The sequence below is a fragment of the Sciurus vulgaris genome, assembly GCF_902686455.1.
Source record: "Sciurus vulgaris genome assembly, chromosome: 5".
Taxonomy (NCBI): domain Eukaryota; kingdom Metazoa; phylum Chordata; class Mammalia; order Rodentia; family Sciuridae; genus Sciurus; species Sciurus vulgaris.
In genome coordinates, this window is record NC_136465.1 from 106399495 (window position 1) to 106419865 (window position 20371).

Below are 20371 nucleotides of genomic sequence, written 5' to 3' on the forward strand. Positions count from 1 at the left end.
ATGGCACTATTATATATTAATTATTCTAATATTTCTAATTTGTCCCAAGGATATAAACCCTGGGAAAGAAGGGATATCATCTGTTTTATTTCCTCATATATCTTTAGCACAGAGAATAGTGCCTGACATAGTACACCCTTGAAAAACCTTTGTTGAATGAAATAATCCAATTCTTAATTTTATCAGCAAGGCAAAAAAATGCTTTGTGCCTTCCATTAGAACAAATTACCTAATAGCATAAGCCTGTTAGAAGTGAACAAAAACAAAGTCTCAGAATAGAGTGTAGAATGTACTATGTACAAGTGCATTTTGTGAGTCTCCCAGAAACAATTAAAATAATCCTTTTATGCTCTTTCATATATATATATATATATATACACACACACACACACACACACACATATATATACGTATATACACACACAGCTATAGATATATCATCTATATATCCATATGTAGATAAATATAGATACCTATATCTATAAATATCTACAGATTCATATGCATGCATATAAACATATGCATACATACATAATTATATATAATGAGAGAATAGAGCATGAAAAAGATAGGTTATACTATTCATCATGTAGTTCAATTAACTCATCAGATGGGTTCAGAATGACTTCACACAAATTGATTTACTACTGAAAGTATCTAGACAGACTCACTTGTAAGATATTCACAAAATTAAGGGACTAGAGGAAAGTGTTAAGGCAAAATGTATTTATTTATAATGTCCCATCAATAAGAGGTTCATTTAATGCTGAATACAGTTAACATATAGGGCTCACTATTTTCTATTAATAAAGGGAATGCATATCTATCATGTCTTACATGTTGCTACCCTAAATGCCACCTCAGTTTTTAATTTTCACTGGCTTTAAAACACATCTCACTATCTCATCACTTTGACCTAGTATCCCAACCATGCCCACCTTCCCATCTCATAGGGGGAATATTCAAATGGTTAGTAAGCAAATAAAATGATCCTCAGGGATAATAATAAGGGAAATGCAATTAAAACCACAATGAGGTTTCATTTTGTGCTTATTAGAATGGCTAAAAAATTTTAAAAAGATTGTCAGTATCAAAATCTGGAAAGGAATGCAGAGAAATTGAAAATTTCTTCATTGGAAAGTGTAAAGTGTTGCGCATACTTTGAAAAATTGTTTGACACTTTCTTATGAAGTTAAACGTATGCATATCCTATGACCCAGCAAGTCTACCCCAAGAGAAATGCAAACATGTCTACAAGGAGACTTGCACAGAGAAGGTCATAGAAGCTTTATTCATAACAGCCGCAAATCAGAAAGGATCCAAATGCCATAGAAAAGAGAGTGAGCAAATTATGTGCATTTGGACAGCTGAATTTCACTTCTGTATAAAGGAACAATTGCTGATGCACACAATAATGCGGATGAAGCTGAAAACATTGTTGAACAAAAGAAGCCTGATCCACCCTCCCCTGAAAATGTACACTGTTTCTACTTACACTAAGATTAAGAACAGGCAAACTAATCTATAGAGATAGAAATCAAAAGAGGAGGTGTCTTTGGAGAGACAGGAAATGATCCAGAAACAAGGGAGACTGAACTTTTCAGAATGATAGGAGTGTTCTAATTTTGATTGGGATATTGGCATCTATATTTGTTATAACTTATCAGACTATAAACATAAGATCTATGCATTGTACTTATATGCCTGTTTCAAAAAATAATGTTTATGCTCAAATTGAATTATACTACCTAATAAATTATCTATTAATATTTCTTGATATTTGTAAATATATAATCATTTTGGCTACCCAACATTAGTCCTAAAAATTCATGACATACAGTAAACTTGAAATTTTGCTAAGGAACAAAGTAAAGTCTAGTCCTAGATGTGTTATCAGGTGAACAACTTGGAGAACACTTCTTATTTAATGGTCCAATAACCAATAGCCCTACACTCTCACTTCAAAAAGGTCTTTGTCTCTCCTCAAACTCAGATAGTCAGTAACTCTCACAAATGCAACCCTTTCCTTCAAAAAGTCACTTACTGATACCAGTCAGAGGAAATGAGAGGGGGAAAAAAATACAAAGTTTTAAAAATAATTCTCACCCCCTAAATAAAAATACCATATCGATTAAAAATCAAATTTTAAGATTCAGTGCTAGTTAAACTGAAAAATTCCACTAAAACTTTGATCCTAAAATTATAAAATGAGATTTAGTGTTATATCATTTCAATAAGTACTTCAACTACTACATAAATTGCTGAAGTTACAAGTAAAACTTTAGCAACCAATTTATTTGTGATGTGAGCAATAGTCATAGGGAATACCTGCCTTTTGGTAGAAAAGTGATTTCAAAGGAAAACAACAGCTAGTACAAATACGTTCATGAAGCAACAGGTGGGGAAGATGCAAATTCAGCTACTGAATTGACTTCAGTTTTAAAAAATGTTTAACCTTTCTCCAGGGTTTTTACCTGGAGAAAAGGGGCAGCATTAACCAATTCATTGCCAAGGAAATGTTCCCTCTATGAGGGAGCTCAGAGAAGACTACCACACTAAAACCTAATATAGACAACACTGTTTGTTAAATCTAAAAGAACATGACTTCACCCTGGAACACCAAGCACAATTTTACTTCAACCCCACCTACAACACAGTTCATTATCATGCTGAGACTTATCATTCAACACTGTATTGACAGATTTAGATGACTTCACGAGTAATGTTAGAACAGTAAAGAGGTAGTTCAGTAGGCAGTTATTTTAGGGGTATAATGTATTTTAATACATTTAGAACCACAAAGATTTGAAGACACCACTTAAAACATTTATTCGTAACTGAATCTTATGGGCATAAAATGTATGCAAAATGGAAACTTCTTTAAATATGGGGGATTTGCCTAAAGATTAGGATCTTGATGTCTGTTATGTGTGTGTGTAGTTATATAATGATTAAACATAACTTTAATATTCATCTGCCATATGCTGAAAAAAAGGGTAAAACTGAATGTTTAATTCAGCTGACAATTACTATATCCAACCAACATGGCGAAAATGTTAATTCAACTAGCTAAACAAAAGTTGACGGGAAATAATGAACAGAGTGCTGAAAGGCAGAGCAATCACATCCTTGGATAAGCTCTTGATACCAAGACTCACCCTTTGAGAAAACCTACCATCCCAGGACCACAGTTTGTTCCATCTGCCAGTGGCATGTGTTGGGTGCGACAGCCCTTGTGAATTCCCTCTGCACTTGTGCACCAGAGACGCCGGCATTGTCTCTGCAAAGAAAGCAAAGCAGGCAAGCAAATATAAGCATATGAACACCCAGAACAACTCAGGGTAACACTTACTGTAAGTTGATCTGATCTATTTCCTGGTTTCAAAGTCAAAGCTAGAAATAGTTACCAAACATCCTTACAAAGTAAGTTCTAGTCACTGTTTTTCCTCCAAGCATAAAAAAAGGCAATATTTACTTTTGAAAAAAGGTTTAAGTTTTATTCATATATGAACAATAGGAGGAACGAATTGGAGTATAAATATTCAAAAACTATGTGAGATATTTTTCTTTCTTGATGAGATATTTTTCTAAAGGAACATTTTGTTGTTGAATTCACAAGTTTCTAAAAAATCCTTTTGATGCAGTGGTGGAATGTATGAATAATGTGCATAGAAATGTTTATAATGTCCTGAAGTTTCCTATTTTGTGAATATAATGCATACTTTCAATTTTTTAACAAAGGGTTCTGAAGCTTGCACAAGAAATTAAAGTCCACGGAGGGTCACAAGGGATAGACTCAAAATAATTCCTTTCTTTCTCTGAATTTAAACTCAAAGTTTATCTAGAGTCTAAATCAGGTCAGGAAGCAGTGTATATTTTATAAATGTAATATTAAGGAAATCTTTTGCACAGTAGATGTTAAAAGGCTTATTAAAATTTTTTATTATGAATTTGAGGTTTTAGAAATAATATTCACTATGTGTATTAAGGTTTGCAGGTAACTACTCTCACTGTTACTGACATATCCATGCATTCATTCAATGTTCAACATTTATTTTGTGGCATCCTCTATGTAGCAGATTCTGAACTGGACACTGGAAATACAGGTTGAGGATCCCATATCTGAAATGCTTGGAAATAGGAATGCTTCAGACAGATCTTGAATATTTTCAGGTTTTGGAATACTTGTACATATATAATGAGATATTTTGGGGACAGAACCCACGTCTAAATATCATTTATTACATATACACTTTATACATGTAGCCTGAAGGTAATCTGTCTTACAGTATTTTTAGTGCACTTATGTTTTGAGTATGACACATCACATGAGGTTGGGTGTGAACTTTTCCCTTTGTGGCATGACATCAGCATTCAAAAAGTTTTAGAGCTTGGGGCATTTCAGATTTAGAATTTTTGGATCAGGGGCAAACAACCTGTATGCATTTATTTAAATGTAAGTCTGCATTCCTGGACCAATGATTCTCACAACCTAGTAAGGCAGGAAACAATTTGGCAAAGATGTGCAGAGGAATGAAGAAAGCAAAGTGCCTAACTCTACTTGGCAAAATGAGGCATGAATTTGTGAAAGCAGTGATATGATTATAAACTACCTCCTAAATTTACTCCAAAATAAAAGAAAATCATAATTATATACCCAGTAACAAAAGTGTTGGAGTCAGCTATTTTAGTAGAAACTAAAAGAAAATAATCTATTAAAATCCTCAAAATAAATAAAGTAACAGCTTAATGAGAACTAAGTTATAACTTTAATTCTTCTGTATTCAACACTGTGTAAAGAAAATGTAGTATATGCTAGATTCCTGAGGCCTTTAAAACAACTCAGTATCAAAGCATGTACATTTCCCCTCACCCCCAAAATAATATCATTTGAAAATAAATATTTGAAAAATTTTTTTTCTATATGAGCCATTTATTTGAAATGCCAACTATATGTAGAATAAAGTCAGTGTTACATGCTTATCAGTAACAGTAGAAAAATAGATCCAGTGAAAACCTCTATACAAATGCAATGGTACTCAAAGAGAGAAATGTATTTTTACAATGTTTCACACAGACTAATTCAAGTTTGGAGGTGCCTAAATAAAAATGCTACAATTTTTAAAGTATCCTAATACTCTGGGGCTCATTTTCCTAAATGAGACTATTTCATAGGAATCTGTGAGAATTAACAAAGATAATTTTTAAGTATCTCACATAGTACCTGGTAAACAATAAGTACTCAACTAGTTTTAGTTTCTTATTTTTACCCCCTTTCTGCCAAATACCAGATTTCTCAGAGATTTAAAAACAGTGGCTAGTTCCCCTTCCATTCAAGAGAACAAGAGTAAATTTTCAAATATATCCTAACTACAACTTTATGGTAGTTCTTCAACAAAGGTAGAGTTTTTCTTACCAAATAAGGACACACTTGTGATCCAGGACCAAACATAAGCTCACACTGTTTGTTCACATCATACATTAACCCAGGAAGTTGTGAAGACAGATCATATATTCTTCCATTTGGTTTATCAAGAAGGCATTCTCCATGGCCAGTACTATACCAATGACAGAAAATAATAGATTGTGAATACAAATGGATACATTTCAATACAACATTATTTTGCTGCTGTTCTCATACTTTCAAGAATAACATTTTTTGATAATTTAAAAATGAATGCATGTCAACATGCATAATGACAGCCTCAGAGTTTACAAAGGATTTTTAATGTGCTTGTTTGCACTTGATTTCCAAATTGCACTTAAAGGTGCAATACAAAACTAAAAACAACAACAACAACAAAAGAATAGGCTGGCAATGTAGCTCAGGGTAGAGAACCTGCCTAAATATACAAGGCCCTGGGTTCAATCCCCTAAAAAATTTTAATGACAAGTAATAAACATAATTCATCACAATATAATTTATATGACAATTCTGGATCTACTTTACTATCATAGCAATGCCTCAAATATAATTCCCAAACTGTCAAAATGTGGTAAAAATGAGTTTTCAAACCATTTGATAGTATGGCTTTAGTTCTAAACAACAACAAAAAAGGAATTTCAAAAAGTCTCATTCTGTCTCCAAGTTTCATGTTTCTAGAGCACAGCACAGTCAAGGTCACTGGCTTTGGGAGCTTACATTTTAGTGCCACCACTTCCTAGAATACTTAATCTCCCTAAGCCTGGGTCTCCTTATCTCTGAATGGAGAGTGGTAACATCTTGTCACTTACTATTAGAGTACAGTCACATGCCTCATAACAATGTTTTAGGCAATGATGGGCCTCCTATCTGCCCTTAAGATTAGAACAGAGCTGAAAACTTCCTGTCACCCAGTGACATCATAGCTGTCATCAAGCTGCAGTGCAACATATTACTCACACGTCTGTAGTGATGCTGGTGTGAACAAACCTACTGCACTGACAGTAGTATAAAGTGTAGCACATGTGATTATGTTCAGTACATCACACTTGATAATAAATGACTATTATTGGCTCATGTATTTACTATACTATACTCTTCAACTTTTATTTTAGAGTGTACACCTCCTTATAAAAAATTTACTGTAAAACTCTGCTGTTATGCCAGCAACAGCCTGACATAGCTTGTTTACTGTGTTTCTTGATTACATTGAGAGGCTACATGGAGTGAATGACCTGTATCATATAGGTGTGTGAAAATATGCTCTATGATGTTCACATGATGGTGAATTGCCTAGTGAGACACTTCTCAAACTGCGCTCCATCACTAAGGAATGCATGACTATACATGATATATTTAAATGACTTAGAAAAACAGTAAATAGAATGAGAAATGTGTATGTTACTCTTTTTTTTTTTTTTATGAAATGCCCAATCCATGGAAAATTCTGTGAAAATGTTCAGCTACTTCAACTGTACTAAAAGCAACAATTTGTTAAAAGAAATAGCTTTGGAAATTCTTGCTGGCAAAAAAGGCATTTTAATTTTTTCCATAAAATGAACAGGCAACTTTTAAATTTTCCATTAAAGAGAATCAAAATATTATTCCTTTCTGAGAAAAAGCACACTCGGTGGTATTTTTTATCAATATATTAGTTTATCATAGAAGAACGCTATATGTAATCATGTACAGAGCAGTAACTATAGGTTGTGCTTTTAAATTAAATTCCATAATAAGGATTAATGGTTCTCTGCTGGTTATAATTATAGGTTAAACTTATGAACATACATTCTAAAGCATAGTTAACTTATTCCCATAGTCTTCATCAAAAGAAAGGTAGCTATAGAAAATAGTAACACTGTTAAATTGGTGATTAGAATGTATATAACAGCAGAAGAAATAAAGGAGTATTCCATTTATGAGAAAAGATTTTCTGGAAAGAGCTTAGGCTAGCATTTTGGATAAGTTTCAGTGACAGAAACACCATTTAGATAAAAAAAAAAAAAAATTGGGAAGTAGGGAAAATTGGTAGACGGTAAAGAGAGAAGACAAGAAAAACCTGGATCTACCTCCTCTCTTCAGAGTTAGTAGGGCCTCCAAAAGGCAAAGTTGGAGGTTTCACGTCTCTGTGGCTGTAACACAGCTATTTAGATAACTCATCATTTGACTTTAACTATTCTGTTTTTTAGGGGCAACTCAAACTTTAGGTATTTAACTACTCCCAAAATATGACCTAATAATTCTGAAAAGTTAAAAAACACATAAGGAAGCTGTGATCACCATTAAGTTTTCCCCCAGAATTTTCCTCATAAGAAAGAGTCCAAATAAAAAACATGATAGTAACTCCTTTTCTAAAAGGAATGAAATAATATGTATAGACACCCTTCTCTCTTTTTAAACATCCATTTGTGCAGTGAAAGTAAGTTTAACTCTAAACAATGAAAAGCTAAACAAGTGTTAAACCCTTTAAAAGAACATACACATTTCAAATCTTACAATCTAATAAATAAACAATTACTCAACTAAAGTAATATAAATTTAGACTTACTCTAGGAACTCAGTGATATATTTCTGACTACATTTTGACCAGGTCCAAGGACTTGTGTGGTAATTTAAAGTTGGGGCCATTACATGATACTGATGTTTAATTCCAATTTCTTTGCATTTAAAACTATCATCATGTGGAACATTGAATCTAAAAATAAAAACAAGCATTAAAGACTATCAAAAATATACAAGTTAGTAACAGATTCATGTTTATACTATAATAAATGAAGAATATATACATTAATCTGATTACATTGGATTTTGCACTCTTGATCTCTCCATAAGACACTATTCATGTTTAGAAGAACATGATTTCTGAGAAGCACTAGAGTATACTTTTGATCAGTTGCACAGTCTGTTGACTTGGCATCTGAGTCTAAACAATAAAAATATTTGGAGTCTGGCTCACCTCCTCACAACATAGGCATAGCATTCACATAAAAATGCCTGCAGGTTTCAACAAGGATATCCTAGAGATACATGTGGACATATTAGGTAAAGTGATACCACATTACATTCTAGGCCATTGCCTGTTGATAAGGTATCCAAAAGACTTCTTTAATTCCTGACTCCGTACCATTCTATAGTATCCATTTGTATTATATGAAATAACCTAATTACTGTTTCTGGTCTATAATTAGTAAATAACAATCGATTGAACTGGAATAATAGAAACATTCTCAAAGGACAACCAATTCTTCACAGTGATAGCAAAGATATTAAATAATAAGCAGGTTAACCACAGATCTTCAATCTTTTACAGATATAAGTAGAAACCCCAATTTAGAAGAATCACTTAATTTAGGTTTTTGCATGCTGAGGTTTAGTATTTAAAACATTGTTTCAATTGAACTACTACCCATATTTTAAAGACTCCTAAAGTTTCTAAGGAAGAAAATAAATGTCTAAGTAAGACAGCACTCTCTGAGAGAACAGTCTTCTACTAGTTGGCAGTTTTGGAGGACCAGCAAATGGTGCTTCCTACATGTTGCTGCAATACTTCAATAGTCTGCAGGTGCTCTCCTCAATAAACTTACAAAACTGGGTGTGCAGCTTGCTGATGGTCATGAGATATAACTATGGTAAAGGGGAACTGAAGAAGTGCTAGTTAACTAAAAATTATGTCCATTTCAAATTTTTCTACATAAAAGCTCTAATGACATTTCAAGGTATGATCAGAAAAAAAAAAATGTGATAAAACTAACTCTAGCCTCAATTCCTTATTAGCAAAGTAACAAAGAAACTTCAGGATACACTCTGGGGGTCCAGCTGGAATTGTTTTTCGGAGGATGAGGTGTAAGGCTTTCTGATTTTTATGGGTCCTCTGAGGATATTATGGGAAAACATGGCCTCCATTCTTACAGCATAGAACCCCAGCAGAATTTTAGTAAAGGTAGAATCACAAACTTTATGAGAAAATACAGAGTACTAGGTGGTGGTGGGGACTTTAAAAAAGTATTTTAACAAGTACAAATTTCCATGGACTATGTCCACTGCTGGGGCTCTGAGCTCTAAGAGCAACAAATGAGTTTTGTTTCCCCAGAACCAGGTGTCCCTGCAAGCTGTCCCATAAGATGGTAGTGGACAGTATGGGGTTATGTATAGGGTAACAAGAAATAGAGGCTAGAAGTGCTCATCATGTAATCCAATAAAGTAAATGAAATAAAAGAAATGTCAAGTCCTATTTCTTTGCTTAGTCTGTTGATCTGTGCAGTTGGTCTGACCTAACATAGATCACAAAAGAGCCAGAGGTAATACTGTAGGGGTAAAAATTTGTTTTATGAAGAAATAAACATGTTCACTACTCAGTTGAAGATCGAATTTTAGGCATTCTGTACAATGACAAACAGGAGGCACATTACTGAGGGGACAGAAGGTACTTACACATGCCCAAGTTCATGGGCTATAGTAAAGGCAGCACTGAGTCCATTTTCTTCACTAATAGAACAGCTCCGTAAGGGATCACACAGGGTGCCTAATTCTGCTAAGCCTGAAAAATTTCACATTTGTACTTCATCAGAATGGGATATAACCACCAAAATCATAAAATAAGCACTAAATTTTAAAGCATTTAACCACTATATTAGTGGTATTACTATATGGACATGAGTACAGAGTGAGCTGTTAATATCAAATAAACATTTTTTAAGGTTAAAAGAAAAGGATTGATTAGTCTGCAGTTTAAATCTTTTTGGGAAATTGTTAGACTCTTCAATTTAAAAATAATACCAAAATATAAGGTGATCATACAATTTTTAAATATACAGGAAAAGAAAAATATGGTTGGTGTAATGTGGGCAGTAGAAAAGGTAATGAATATATTTAATTGGCAACAGAAAAACAAAGGAAGTAAAAACTAGCACAGAACTCTACAAACCTATGAAGTACTTTTAATTTTTAAATTTGAAGAAGCATACAAATATTTTATTATTACCTAGTAATTCAGTAAAATGTTAAGTGGCTAAAATAGTGCCTGCCAATTATATATGCTGAATAAAATAAACATGTTTATGATGTAAGAATTATTGTAAGCACTCAGTAATTCTGTAACATTTCAGCAATAGAAACTTGTTATTATATATCAGGATCTACTCATTTCTATAAAGAATAATGTGCAACTCAAATACGCTGTTGAAAGTTGAAGATAGTATGAATTGGTTGTATACCAAAGGCAGCAATAATTATAGTATATAGAGTCGTGTAAAAGATAAGAAGTTGAGTTCAGTGGTACATGACTGAAATCTCAACAATTATGGAGGATATGACAGGAGAACAAGTTCTAGGCCAGCCTCAGCAATTTAGCAAGACCATTTCTCAAAATAAAAAAAAATAAAAGGGCAAGGGATGGAGCTCAGTGGTAGAGCACTCCTGAGTTCAATCCCTAGAACCTCAAAATTAATTAACTAATGATTTAGTTAAAAACCACAGGTAAGAAATTAAAAATAAATGTTCACTATAATAATCCATTTTCCATCATCATTCATTTTAGCTCTTCATTTCTTTTTCAATTTTACATACTATATTCTTTGCTAATTCTATCTATTCTTTGCTAAATATCTATCAATATTTAGTTGTAAATTTATATGCCCTCTGATGATTCTTTTCACAAGATTTTTCATACATAAGATTATCATTTCTTATTTCAAAGTTTTTGTATTTAGAAATCTCTTAATACAGAATTAGTAGATTTGTATTAGCTCCCTTCTCCAAGGTAATCTTTTATTCACAAAAGTTAAACACATGAACATCTTCCTAGCATTTAAAATAGATTTTCTAACAATTAGAATGCTCTGTTGTACACTGGAGAAATGAAAGTTAAATTAAGGAATTTAAAAGGTCTGAGAAAAAAGTCAAAATCAAACAAGTTCATTAGCCCAAAAAGGAAAGATCTTCCCTCTTTCTGAACCTATTACTAAAAGATCTTTTTCTTATTTAGAGTCAAGACCCTAAGTAGGGGAAGGAAGGAAGGAAGGAAAGAAGAAAGGAAATAAATTCTTGAACAAATTTCTATAAAGCATATGAGGAAATTCCTATTTTCCTTAAGATTCTAAAATTCATAATTGCATGTATAATTTTTTAAACAATTCCCATTTTACGTATTTTTTTTATTGTCAGAAAAAATTCAAGATGAACAAATTTTCTTCATGGACATATTGCTGCTCACATGCCTTAATTAGTATTTCTTTAAGTCTGCCCAGTGACTCAATTTTAATATATTTATTTTCAGAGATGTATAAATATTTGAACACAACATCGACTCTATTACCACCCAAACATTTTGTGTCATGCTTAAAAGTGTAAAATTCTAAACTAAACATTTTAGTCCACAACAGATTTGTGAGAATACATATTGCATATGATTAGACACCAGGCTCAAACATTCCCATAAATGGTCAACCCCAACAAGCAATGAAGTGAAGAATTAGCAATATGGCACCAAGCAGTTGGATAATGGCTCATGTCTAGAAACACTCAAGCAGATTCTGGGTTTTTTGAAGTTGTTTGAGATAGAATAAGGAAGCATGTGCCCAGATATGTTACAGGTTCCATGTATTTGGAAGTATTAGATACTGTTAGACACCCAATCCAATCCTCTTGAAGAATGAAAAACACTCTTCTTCATATTTTGTAAAACATGCTCATGGATTAAGGCAACAAAAGGAGATACACTAGGAAACCTAGCAATTATTAACCAACATTCATCATGTCATCAATAAACTCTTAATTTATTTTTGATATATTTTAGATGAGAAAATAAGATATGAATACTTAACATAAACTAAATAGACTTGGATAAATTACTTATCCTCATCTATAAAATGGGAATAATACTTACCTTATGGCTTATTGTGAAGATTAAATAAATTGTGAAAAACCTTAACATGATGTAAGCTACATAGGAAGCACTTATATATCATAGCTATCATTATCATCATTACTCCTGATTTAATGGATAATATGCTTTCATTTTCATAGTCTTCATTCCTAAATGGCAGTATAGGTAATGTGCATGGGGTGTCTGAAAATTATGAAAACACGAATGAGGACTTGAAGACTACCCATTTCTACAGGAAGAGTACAGAATGTCAACAATTTAATATTAGTGAGCAATAACAAGTATTCAGTAAAAATTTGAACTACTAAACTTTAATAAAGATATGAAAATGACATCGATAAAATAAGAAATATATTTGAGAGGTTTTAATAAAATGATTAACTCATAAAATATACCTAATGCAACCAGATAACAGATTGTAAGGGGGGGGGGGTGAAATTTAGTTATGAAAACTTAAGAGCATCAGGCATCTATTCCACAATTATGTAAGAATAGAGTTTCTAAGGGATTGCCTAACATAAACTAGATATTTAAGTAGCAGTACTTTTTAGTGAATGCTGAGCTGCATGATTTACAAGAACTATGAAGTCTTCACCTCTGAAACCCAAAACATATTCTCCCTCTCTCTCGCTCCCTGAAATGTTCATGCACGCAGGCATATATTTAGATAGATAGACAGACAGACAGACAGACAGACAGACAGACAGACAGACAGATAGATAGATAGATACACACACACACATACACACATTCATACTCTGAACTAAATCCTAAATGGTAGGCAACAAATAGTAAGAATAGAAGCTACTGTGGTGGCAAATACTGATAAAAGCAACATAATCCAAAAAGTAAGAGCTTCCTCCAAGGTGGATCTGAATACTGGGTTTTCTAAATTAAGCCAAGGACCCCAGTTATGACATTCTTTGAACTCCTCCAAAATACAGAAATTCTCTCTTAAAGAAAGTACATACTTCTGAGCTGAATATGCCCCAATCCCATGGGTTAATATTAAGTAAATATGAGCTCACAATGTAAAAAAACAAGTTGACAAAGAAAGCAGAAATGATATATCTGGCTCTGAATTATTTCAGATGGAAATTTTTAGAGATATAAAATTACTTCATAGAAAAGGTATAGGAAACATGAAATTCAAATACAAATCTGAAAAAAATATTTTAAAAATGTAAAAAATGAACAAATATTGCAAATAAAATTAACAGCATCTTTTAAATTAAAAGTTATGTGCTAAAATAGAAATTTTGAAGGATTAGTAAAACATCTAATTAGATATAGCCAGAGAGAGAGAGAGAGAGAGAATAAAATGGAAGATAGAGCTTGAATGAAACATGAAGAAAAAAAGAAATGAAGGTATGGAGAAAAAAATAAGAATACACATAGGTGTAATTTGGAACCCAAAGTAAGAACTGATGGAATTAGATAACAAAATTTGAAATAACACAATGAAAAACAGATGGAAATTTTTCAGAATTGCTGAATGATAATAATAAGTAGATACTGGAATCACAATATATCCCATACAGGATAAATAAAAACAAATCTACCCATATTAAGGCACAATTTTCATGAAACTACTTTATATCTGAGACAAAGAGATGATCTTATTAGAATAAAAAAACAGATCACCAAAGAAATCTACAACTAAACAAACTACAATTCTCAATAGCAAAATCCAGAAGACAAAGCAATGACATTAGAAATACCGAAAGAAAATAACTGTCAGCCTAAAATTGATACCCACAAAACTGTATTTCCAAAATAAGGGTATATTTAAGACATTTCCAAAAACATTAAATAAAAAATTTGCCACTAGTACATCTTCACTAAATAAAAACTTTAAAGAATATAAATCAGGAGAAAAGAAAAATGACTTCAGAAGCAAGTTTAAGAAGAAAGAAGAAATTATGAAAATTTTGTAAGTATGGGCACAGATTTAAACAAATGTTAAATATAACACAATGCCATTCAATATGCAAGGCTACAAAATGACAAGAATGCCAGATAAGTTAGGAAGAAGCTGACCAAAGTCAGTACAAGTATCATTTATTTAGGAGAGAGCTTTAGACAAGTTAAGTCATTCCTAGTAAAAAACCAGAGTACCTCCAAAAATAATAAAATAGTATATATATATATATATATATAATAGTATATATATATATATATATTCTTAATCTGCAAAGAAAAATGGATAAGAAAGCTAATTTAAATCCCTAATTTAAATCCTTAATAAACTTAAATAAAGGCAAAAAAAGAAACATAAAAGTAGTGGTGAGGTTAGCACACAATAAAACGTGATGAATAGAAAATGGTATGTATAACTCAATATATAATAATAATTACAACAAATGCAAGTAGACTACAAAGGTTACTATATTTGATATTTTTTAAAAAATCATATGCAGTTTCCAAGAAGGAAAAAAAAAAGAAAGAAACTAGTGTATAAGGACAATGAAAATTTGGAGCACAGCTCAGGAGACTGAGATAGGAGGATTGGGAGTTCAAAACCAGCTTCAGCAACTTGGTGAAGCCCTAGACAACTTAGTGAGAACCTGTCTCTAAATAAAATATAAAAAGAGTGCTGGGGACCGGCTCAGTGGTTAAATGTCTCCTGGGTTCAAGGAAATGATGTCAACAGGAGAAAGTTGGGGTATTAACTGTATTATCAGACATAATGTATTTTAAATGCAAGATTTTGAAGAAAATAATATATTGACACTTTTTAAAGTCCTACTTAAATGAACAGATAAATGTTTTATGAAGATTTCACATGATGGTTCTAAAAGTTTTATGAAGGATTTCTTAAGATATGAAAGTGCTAACCATAAAAGAGATTTATAAATTCAGCTAAATTATTTATTTTTGCACACAAAATAAAAACCAAGCCACAAATTGTTAAAATATATTTGTAATACATATAAAACACAAAAGGTTTAATATCAAGAAGTGATAAAAACAACTGAGAAACAGGAAGAAAACAACACCCCCGCACAAAAAATGTGCAGTATTTCTTTCACTTATTTCATTCCTAATAGAAAAGGAAATATCAATTGCCAATAAATAAATGAAATGGTGTTCAAACTTATTAACAATCAGATAAATTAAAATTATGATTTTTGTGATAAATAAAATCTTTAGATTAGCAGAAAATGAGAAATCTGAAGATAACCTGAATTGACACAATACAAATTGATGCTTATATTCTACAGAAAAAAGATATAAATTGGTATGATCATTTTTGAAAATAATTTGCTATACCTTACAGAGTTGAATACAGATTGAATATTCCTTATCCAAAATGCTTAGAACCACATTGTTCCAGATTTGAAAAGTTTTCAGATTTTGGAATGTTTGCAAGGAATTTACTAGTCAACAATACCTGACTCAAAAATCCAAATTCTAAAATGCTTCAAAATCTGAAACTTACCAAATGTCATGTGGGCACTCAAAAGTTTCAGATTTTAGAGGATTTTTGAATTAGGGATGCTCAACTTGCATTAGCACATATAGTAACATTCCAATTCTAATGCTAGGGAGCATACCCTAGCTCTTACAGCAAGGTTCATAACAACAACAACAACAACAACAAACTAGAATTTGCCCAAATAGCCACTAATAGAATACAGATATATAAAATGTAGATGAAATATTTTACATTAGAGAAAATGCATAAACTGTGGCTACAATGTATAAAAAGAAGCAAAAGCAAATTATTTCTTGTTTAGAAACATATACATATGTAATATTACTATTTTTCAAAAGATGGAAGGAATTGATAATTGTCACATTCATGGTATTAGCCACCTCTAGGACAAAAGTAGAGAAATCAAATAAGAATTGAGCACAGGGTATGTAATAGTACCAAGCAAATTCTAATTATTAAATCTGGTGATGGATTCATGGCTATCCATTTTATTATTTTGTTTTAAATTGGCATATAGGTTATTATGCACTATTTTCTTATGGACCAAATATTACATAATAAAACACTTTAAATTATGTATATCAAATTCTTTCAGCAGTTATCTTTAGTAATTGGCAATTAGTAGTTCTTGTTATTCCATAAAATTATAGAAGCAGAATTAAATAACAGTAACAACTGTAATAATTTATTAATACAACTAATCATGACTGAAATTTCAAATAAAAGGAAAACAACCTAAATATCATTTTTAATTTACTAAACAATTATATAAGCAAAGTTTAACTTCCAAAAACTTACCTAATGTGTCACATTTCTCTCTAGCTCCACAAATGTCTTCCCTTAAAATAAAAGGTACATTTTAAAACATTTTCAGAAAACACTCTTACAATTAACCAAAACAAAAATAAAACTATTACCATAGTTAACAAAAAAACTCTCAAAAATAGAATGTACCATTTGCAAATATCAATAGCATGCTCTGTAAGAACATACTGAAAAACTGTTGAAGCTTTAACCAGGTTCAGAGAAAAACTTTCTGACTAGACAGTTCACATTTCTGCCTTTACACAGTATATATCACATTATTGACCCTTTTCTAAATAATTCAATGTTTTCATGTGCTTCAGTTATGCAAAATAATGATGTTCAAATGTTACCATGTTGCTTAACATTTTTTGCTTCTGCATTATTTAGTCCCTGACCATTCAATTTGAAAGTTCTCTTGTCTCTTTACTGTATTCTGTTCTCGTGGCCATTTCTTTCTCCCCTCAAATCTGTAATCTCCAATCTTTGAAGCTTGATATCCAAATATAACGAAGGGCAGGACCATGGACTATGATGGAGCACTGTGTGTAATTTAAGTCAACTCTGCTTTAATTTTAAAAGAGATATAAAGTACATGGGTTACATGTCAGCTATTTTACAATAGGTAAAGATTTTCCTGTCAAGATTCTAGAAAAGTTGACATTTCCTTGAGGTTCCCAGATGAAGGGTTTCACTGATAAACCAATCAACCAACCAAATAACAAACCTAGGATCTAGGTTTTGGTAGTATTAGTATTGCTGAAACAAGATTTGATTTAGCACTGCACATTGGTACTCATAAAATGGAAACAATTTTATAACAGCAGAACCTATTTTTATTATATGTAAATAGGATTAGGAACGACCCTAGCAAAGGTAGTCTGGTAATAAGGATATGCAGTGAACATCAAAACAAGGAATAGATGGATGGAATCATGGATAGATGGGCAGAGAGACAGAAAGAAAAGGTACAGGTAGTCCAAAAAAGGGAACAATCAAATAAATTTAGATACTTTATTCCCCCAAGCAACTGAAACATCAATAAAGGAACAAATAAAACCTACCCTGGTTCCATAATTGTTAATTTCCAGATATTATTCCTAATTCTGTCATTCTGTCATTGATGTAATAAGGATTTTTTTTTTTTTTGTTTAGACAAAACTATTATTCAGTAACCTGACATTGCTCATTGTCTAAGGAACTACCTAGTATGCTAGTCTGAAAGAAAATATGAATGATTTCATTATGTTCCCAGGGAACAATTCCATGAATTATTGATAAAGAGTTAAGGTAATGAGAAGTACCAGTCATCATGCAGGAAAGAGAGTAAAGAATTGCACTTGGAAGGGTTATTTCCCAAACTGTACCTGGTGATAAGGACAGCAGTATCATGGTGGGAAGGGTGAGCATCATCAAGAACATTCTGAGTTTGCTGCCATAGACAAAAATTGCGTAATGTGGTAGCTGCATTAAAACTGATGACTGGTCCTTCCTACACAAGATAGTAAGCAATTCAATATGATGTCAAAACATTTATGTTCTCCCTCTTCTCCTCACAATCTTATTAGCACCCACACAATTTATCAAACAGTATTTTCAAATGAAAGGTTGACATTATTTCTTCTTTGCAGTTTTACTTAAATATATTTTAGCAACATCTAAAACATTGTGATCAAAATTGAATCTAACTAATTAGACAAAATAACTTTAAAAATTAACATACTTAAAATTCTTCAACATTAGAATTGTAAAATGAATTGTTTATTGATTTTTGTTCCTTCCTTAACTCAGTTAAATACTGTTATCACATTTTATTTCCATTAATCACAATAGAAAAGGGTAACATCATTCCTCTTCAAATAAAGTTTTTAAAGTAAACTTTTAGAAATTTCTAATTTCTAATAGTTTTATGATCTACATATAACCCTAATAAAGACTACCACAAATAAAATTACATATTTTAGATCTGTCCCTTACCTGTTCATTTTGAATTACAATTAATTTTACAATTACTATGTTTATAAGATTGCCAATACTTGAGTCCTTGTAGATTGCTGCAACCTGCAAGTAAAAAAGAAAAAATGTAGGATTAGACATCTAAAGTGAGTATTTCTTCTCAAAACAAATTGAAACCAGTCCTAAAGCATTATTCTCCAATTTAGCTGCACAGTGGAATCTCTCGGAAAACATTTACAAATTCTCATGCTCACACCACATTCTCTATCAATTAAATTAGAGTCTCTGACTGTGAAATAGGCATCGGCATCTTCTAAAGTCCCCAGTATATTAATGATTCCATTGTGAAGCAAAGTTTGAGAACCAGTATCCTAAACCTTGCTATTGAGATGGTCTATGCATTGGCAGCATCCACATCAGCCAGAACTGGTAAGAAATGTAAACTCTCGGAACCCTTCTTAACAAAATCCTAAGTGATCTGAATGCATATTAGAGTTTGGGAACTACTGTTAGGAATGATTCACTAAGAAATTTACTTTATTCTGGGTCATATCTACAGTTTACATGATCACAATATTCCATAAAATTGTAAATTTGGCATATTCTTTTCTGGTAGTTTTAATATTTTTTCCATAGTTGCATATTTTCAATTGTTTTTTCTTAACATTTAACACTACTGAAATACATGGAGGTAGATTCATCTAGATTCATATAAATAGCTGTAGAAGAGGCCATATATACATCAGAATCTAATCTTCAATTCTCCAAGACTGACAGACACAGGTCAATGAAGCATTCTGGATGGTCTCAGTTTATGATTTATATTAAGGTGTTATCCTATTCCCAAATTCATATTCTCTTCTTATATCCCTCAAAGAAAGAGACTACTACACTAAGCAACCTAAGTGTCTTCAACAGATGAATGGATAAAGAAAATATGATATATATATATCTTCCCACCATTCCCCCCCACACAAACACACACACACAATGGAATATTACTCAACCATAAAGAACAAAATTCTGACATTTGCCAGTAAATGGATGAAACTGGAGATTGTCATGCTAAGTGAAATAAGCCAGTCCCAAAATACCAATGGCCAAATGTTCTCTCTGATATGTGGATTCTAGCACACAAAAAGTGGGGAGGGGAGAATAGAAGTTCATTTTATTAGACAAAGAGGAGTCAAAGGAAGGGAAGGGGGATAAAGAATAGGGAAGACAGTAAAATGAACTGATCATATATGAACACACAACCAGTGTAACTCCACATCATGTACAACCACAAGAATGGGATCCTAATTAGAATAAGTTATGTTCCATATATGTATAATATTTCAAACAAATTAGAAAAAAAAAAAAGAGGCTACCACTGCCTTCCAGAGCCAATGCCTCTGTTGTGTACTCCTTCCGAGACATGACATGCTCTAGACACAGGCTACCTGTACAGTGAAAACTGCCTCTGATGCCTAGATCACCTTCTCATGGGCTACTGCCCAAGCCATGAGAGCTAACTGTTTCAGGGAACACTACTTATTTCTTTCATTTGTTTAATAAATGAACGTTCAGCATCTACTCCTTGTAATGTTTGGAAGAGTTAAGAAAGACGACATAGCACCTGACTTTGTAGAACTTACAGTTTGCTCGAAGCAACAGTATCGGGACCCTCACTCCATCAGCCAAAACTTCTTTTACACAATATATTACATGAACATCACTGCTGCCAAAGACACCACTATCAGAACCAGGGCCAAAAGCATCTCTGGAGCTGCTGACACTTCAGGGTCAGCATGGGCATAAAACACATTCCAACACCTTTACTACTGTAATGGTGCAGCCACAAATACTTACAGGTTTGTAATCTTTA

The 20371-nt window shown here is 32.3% G+C and overlaps 1 protein-coding gene across 1 annotated transcript in view; it reads right to left on the minus strand.

Moving 5' to 3' along the window:
• ADAMTS20 (ADAM metallopeptidase with thrombospondin type 1 motif 20) overlaps positions 1 to 20371 on the minus strand; it is a 143714-nt gene that overhangs the window by 85901 nt on the left and 37442 nt on the right. Inside the window, 7 exon segments of the mRNA XM_079139494.1 lie at positions 3176 to 3280; positions 5417 to 5558; positions 7971 to 8117; positions 9854 to 9959; positions 16543 to 16583; positions 17916 to 18040; positions 18526 to 18609. Coding sequence (XP_078995620.1) covers positions 3176 to 3280; positions 5417 to 5558; positions 7971 to 8117; positions 9854 to 9959; positions 16543 to 16583; positions 17916 to 18040; positions 18526 to 18609 — 750 coding nt within the window.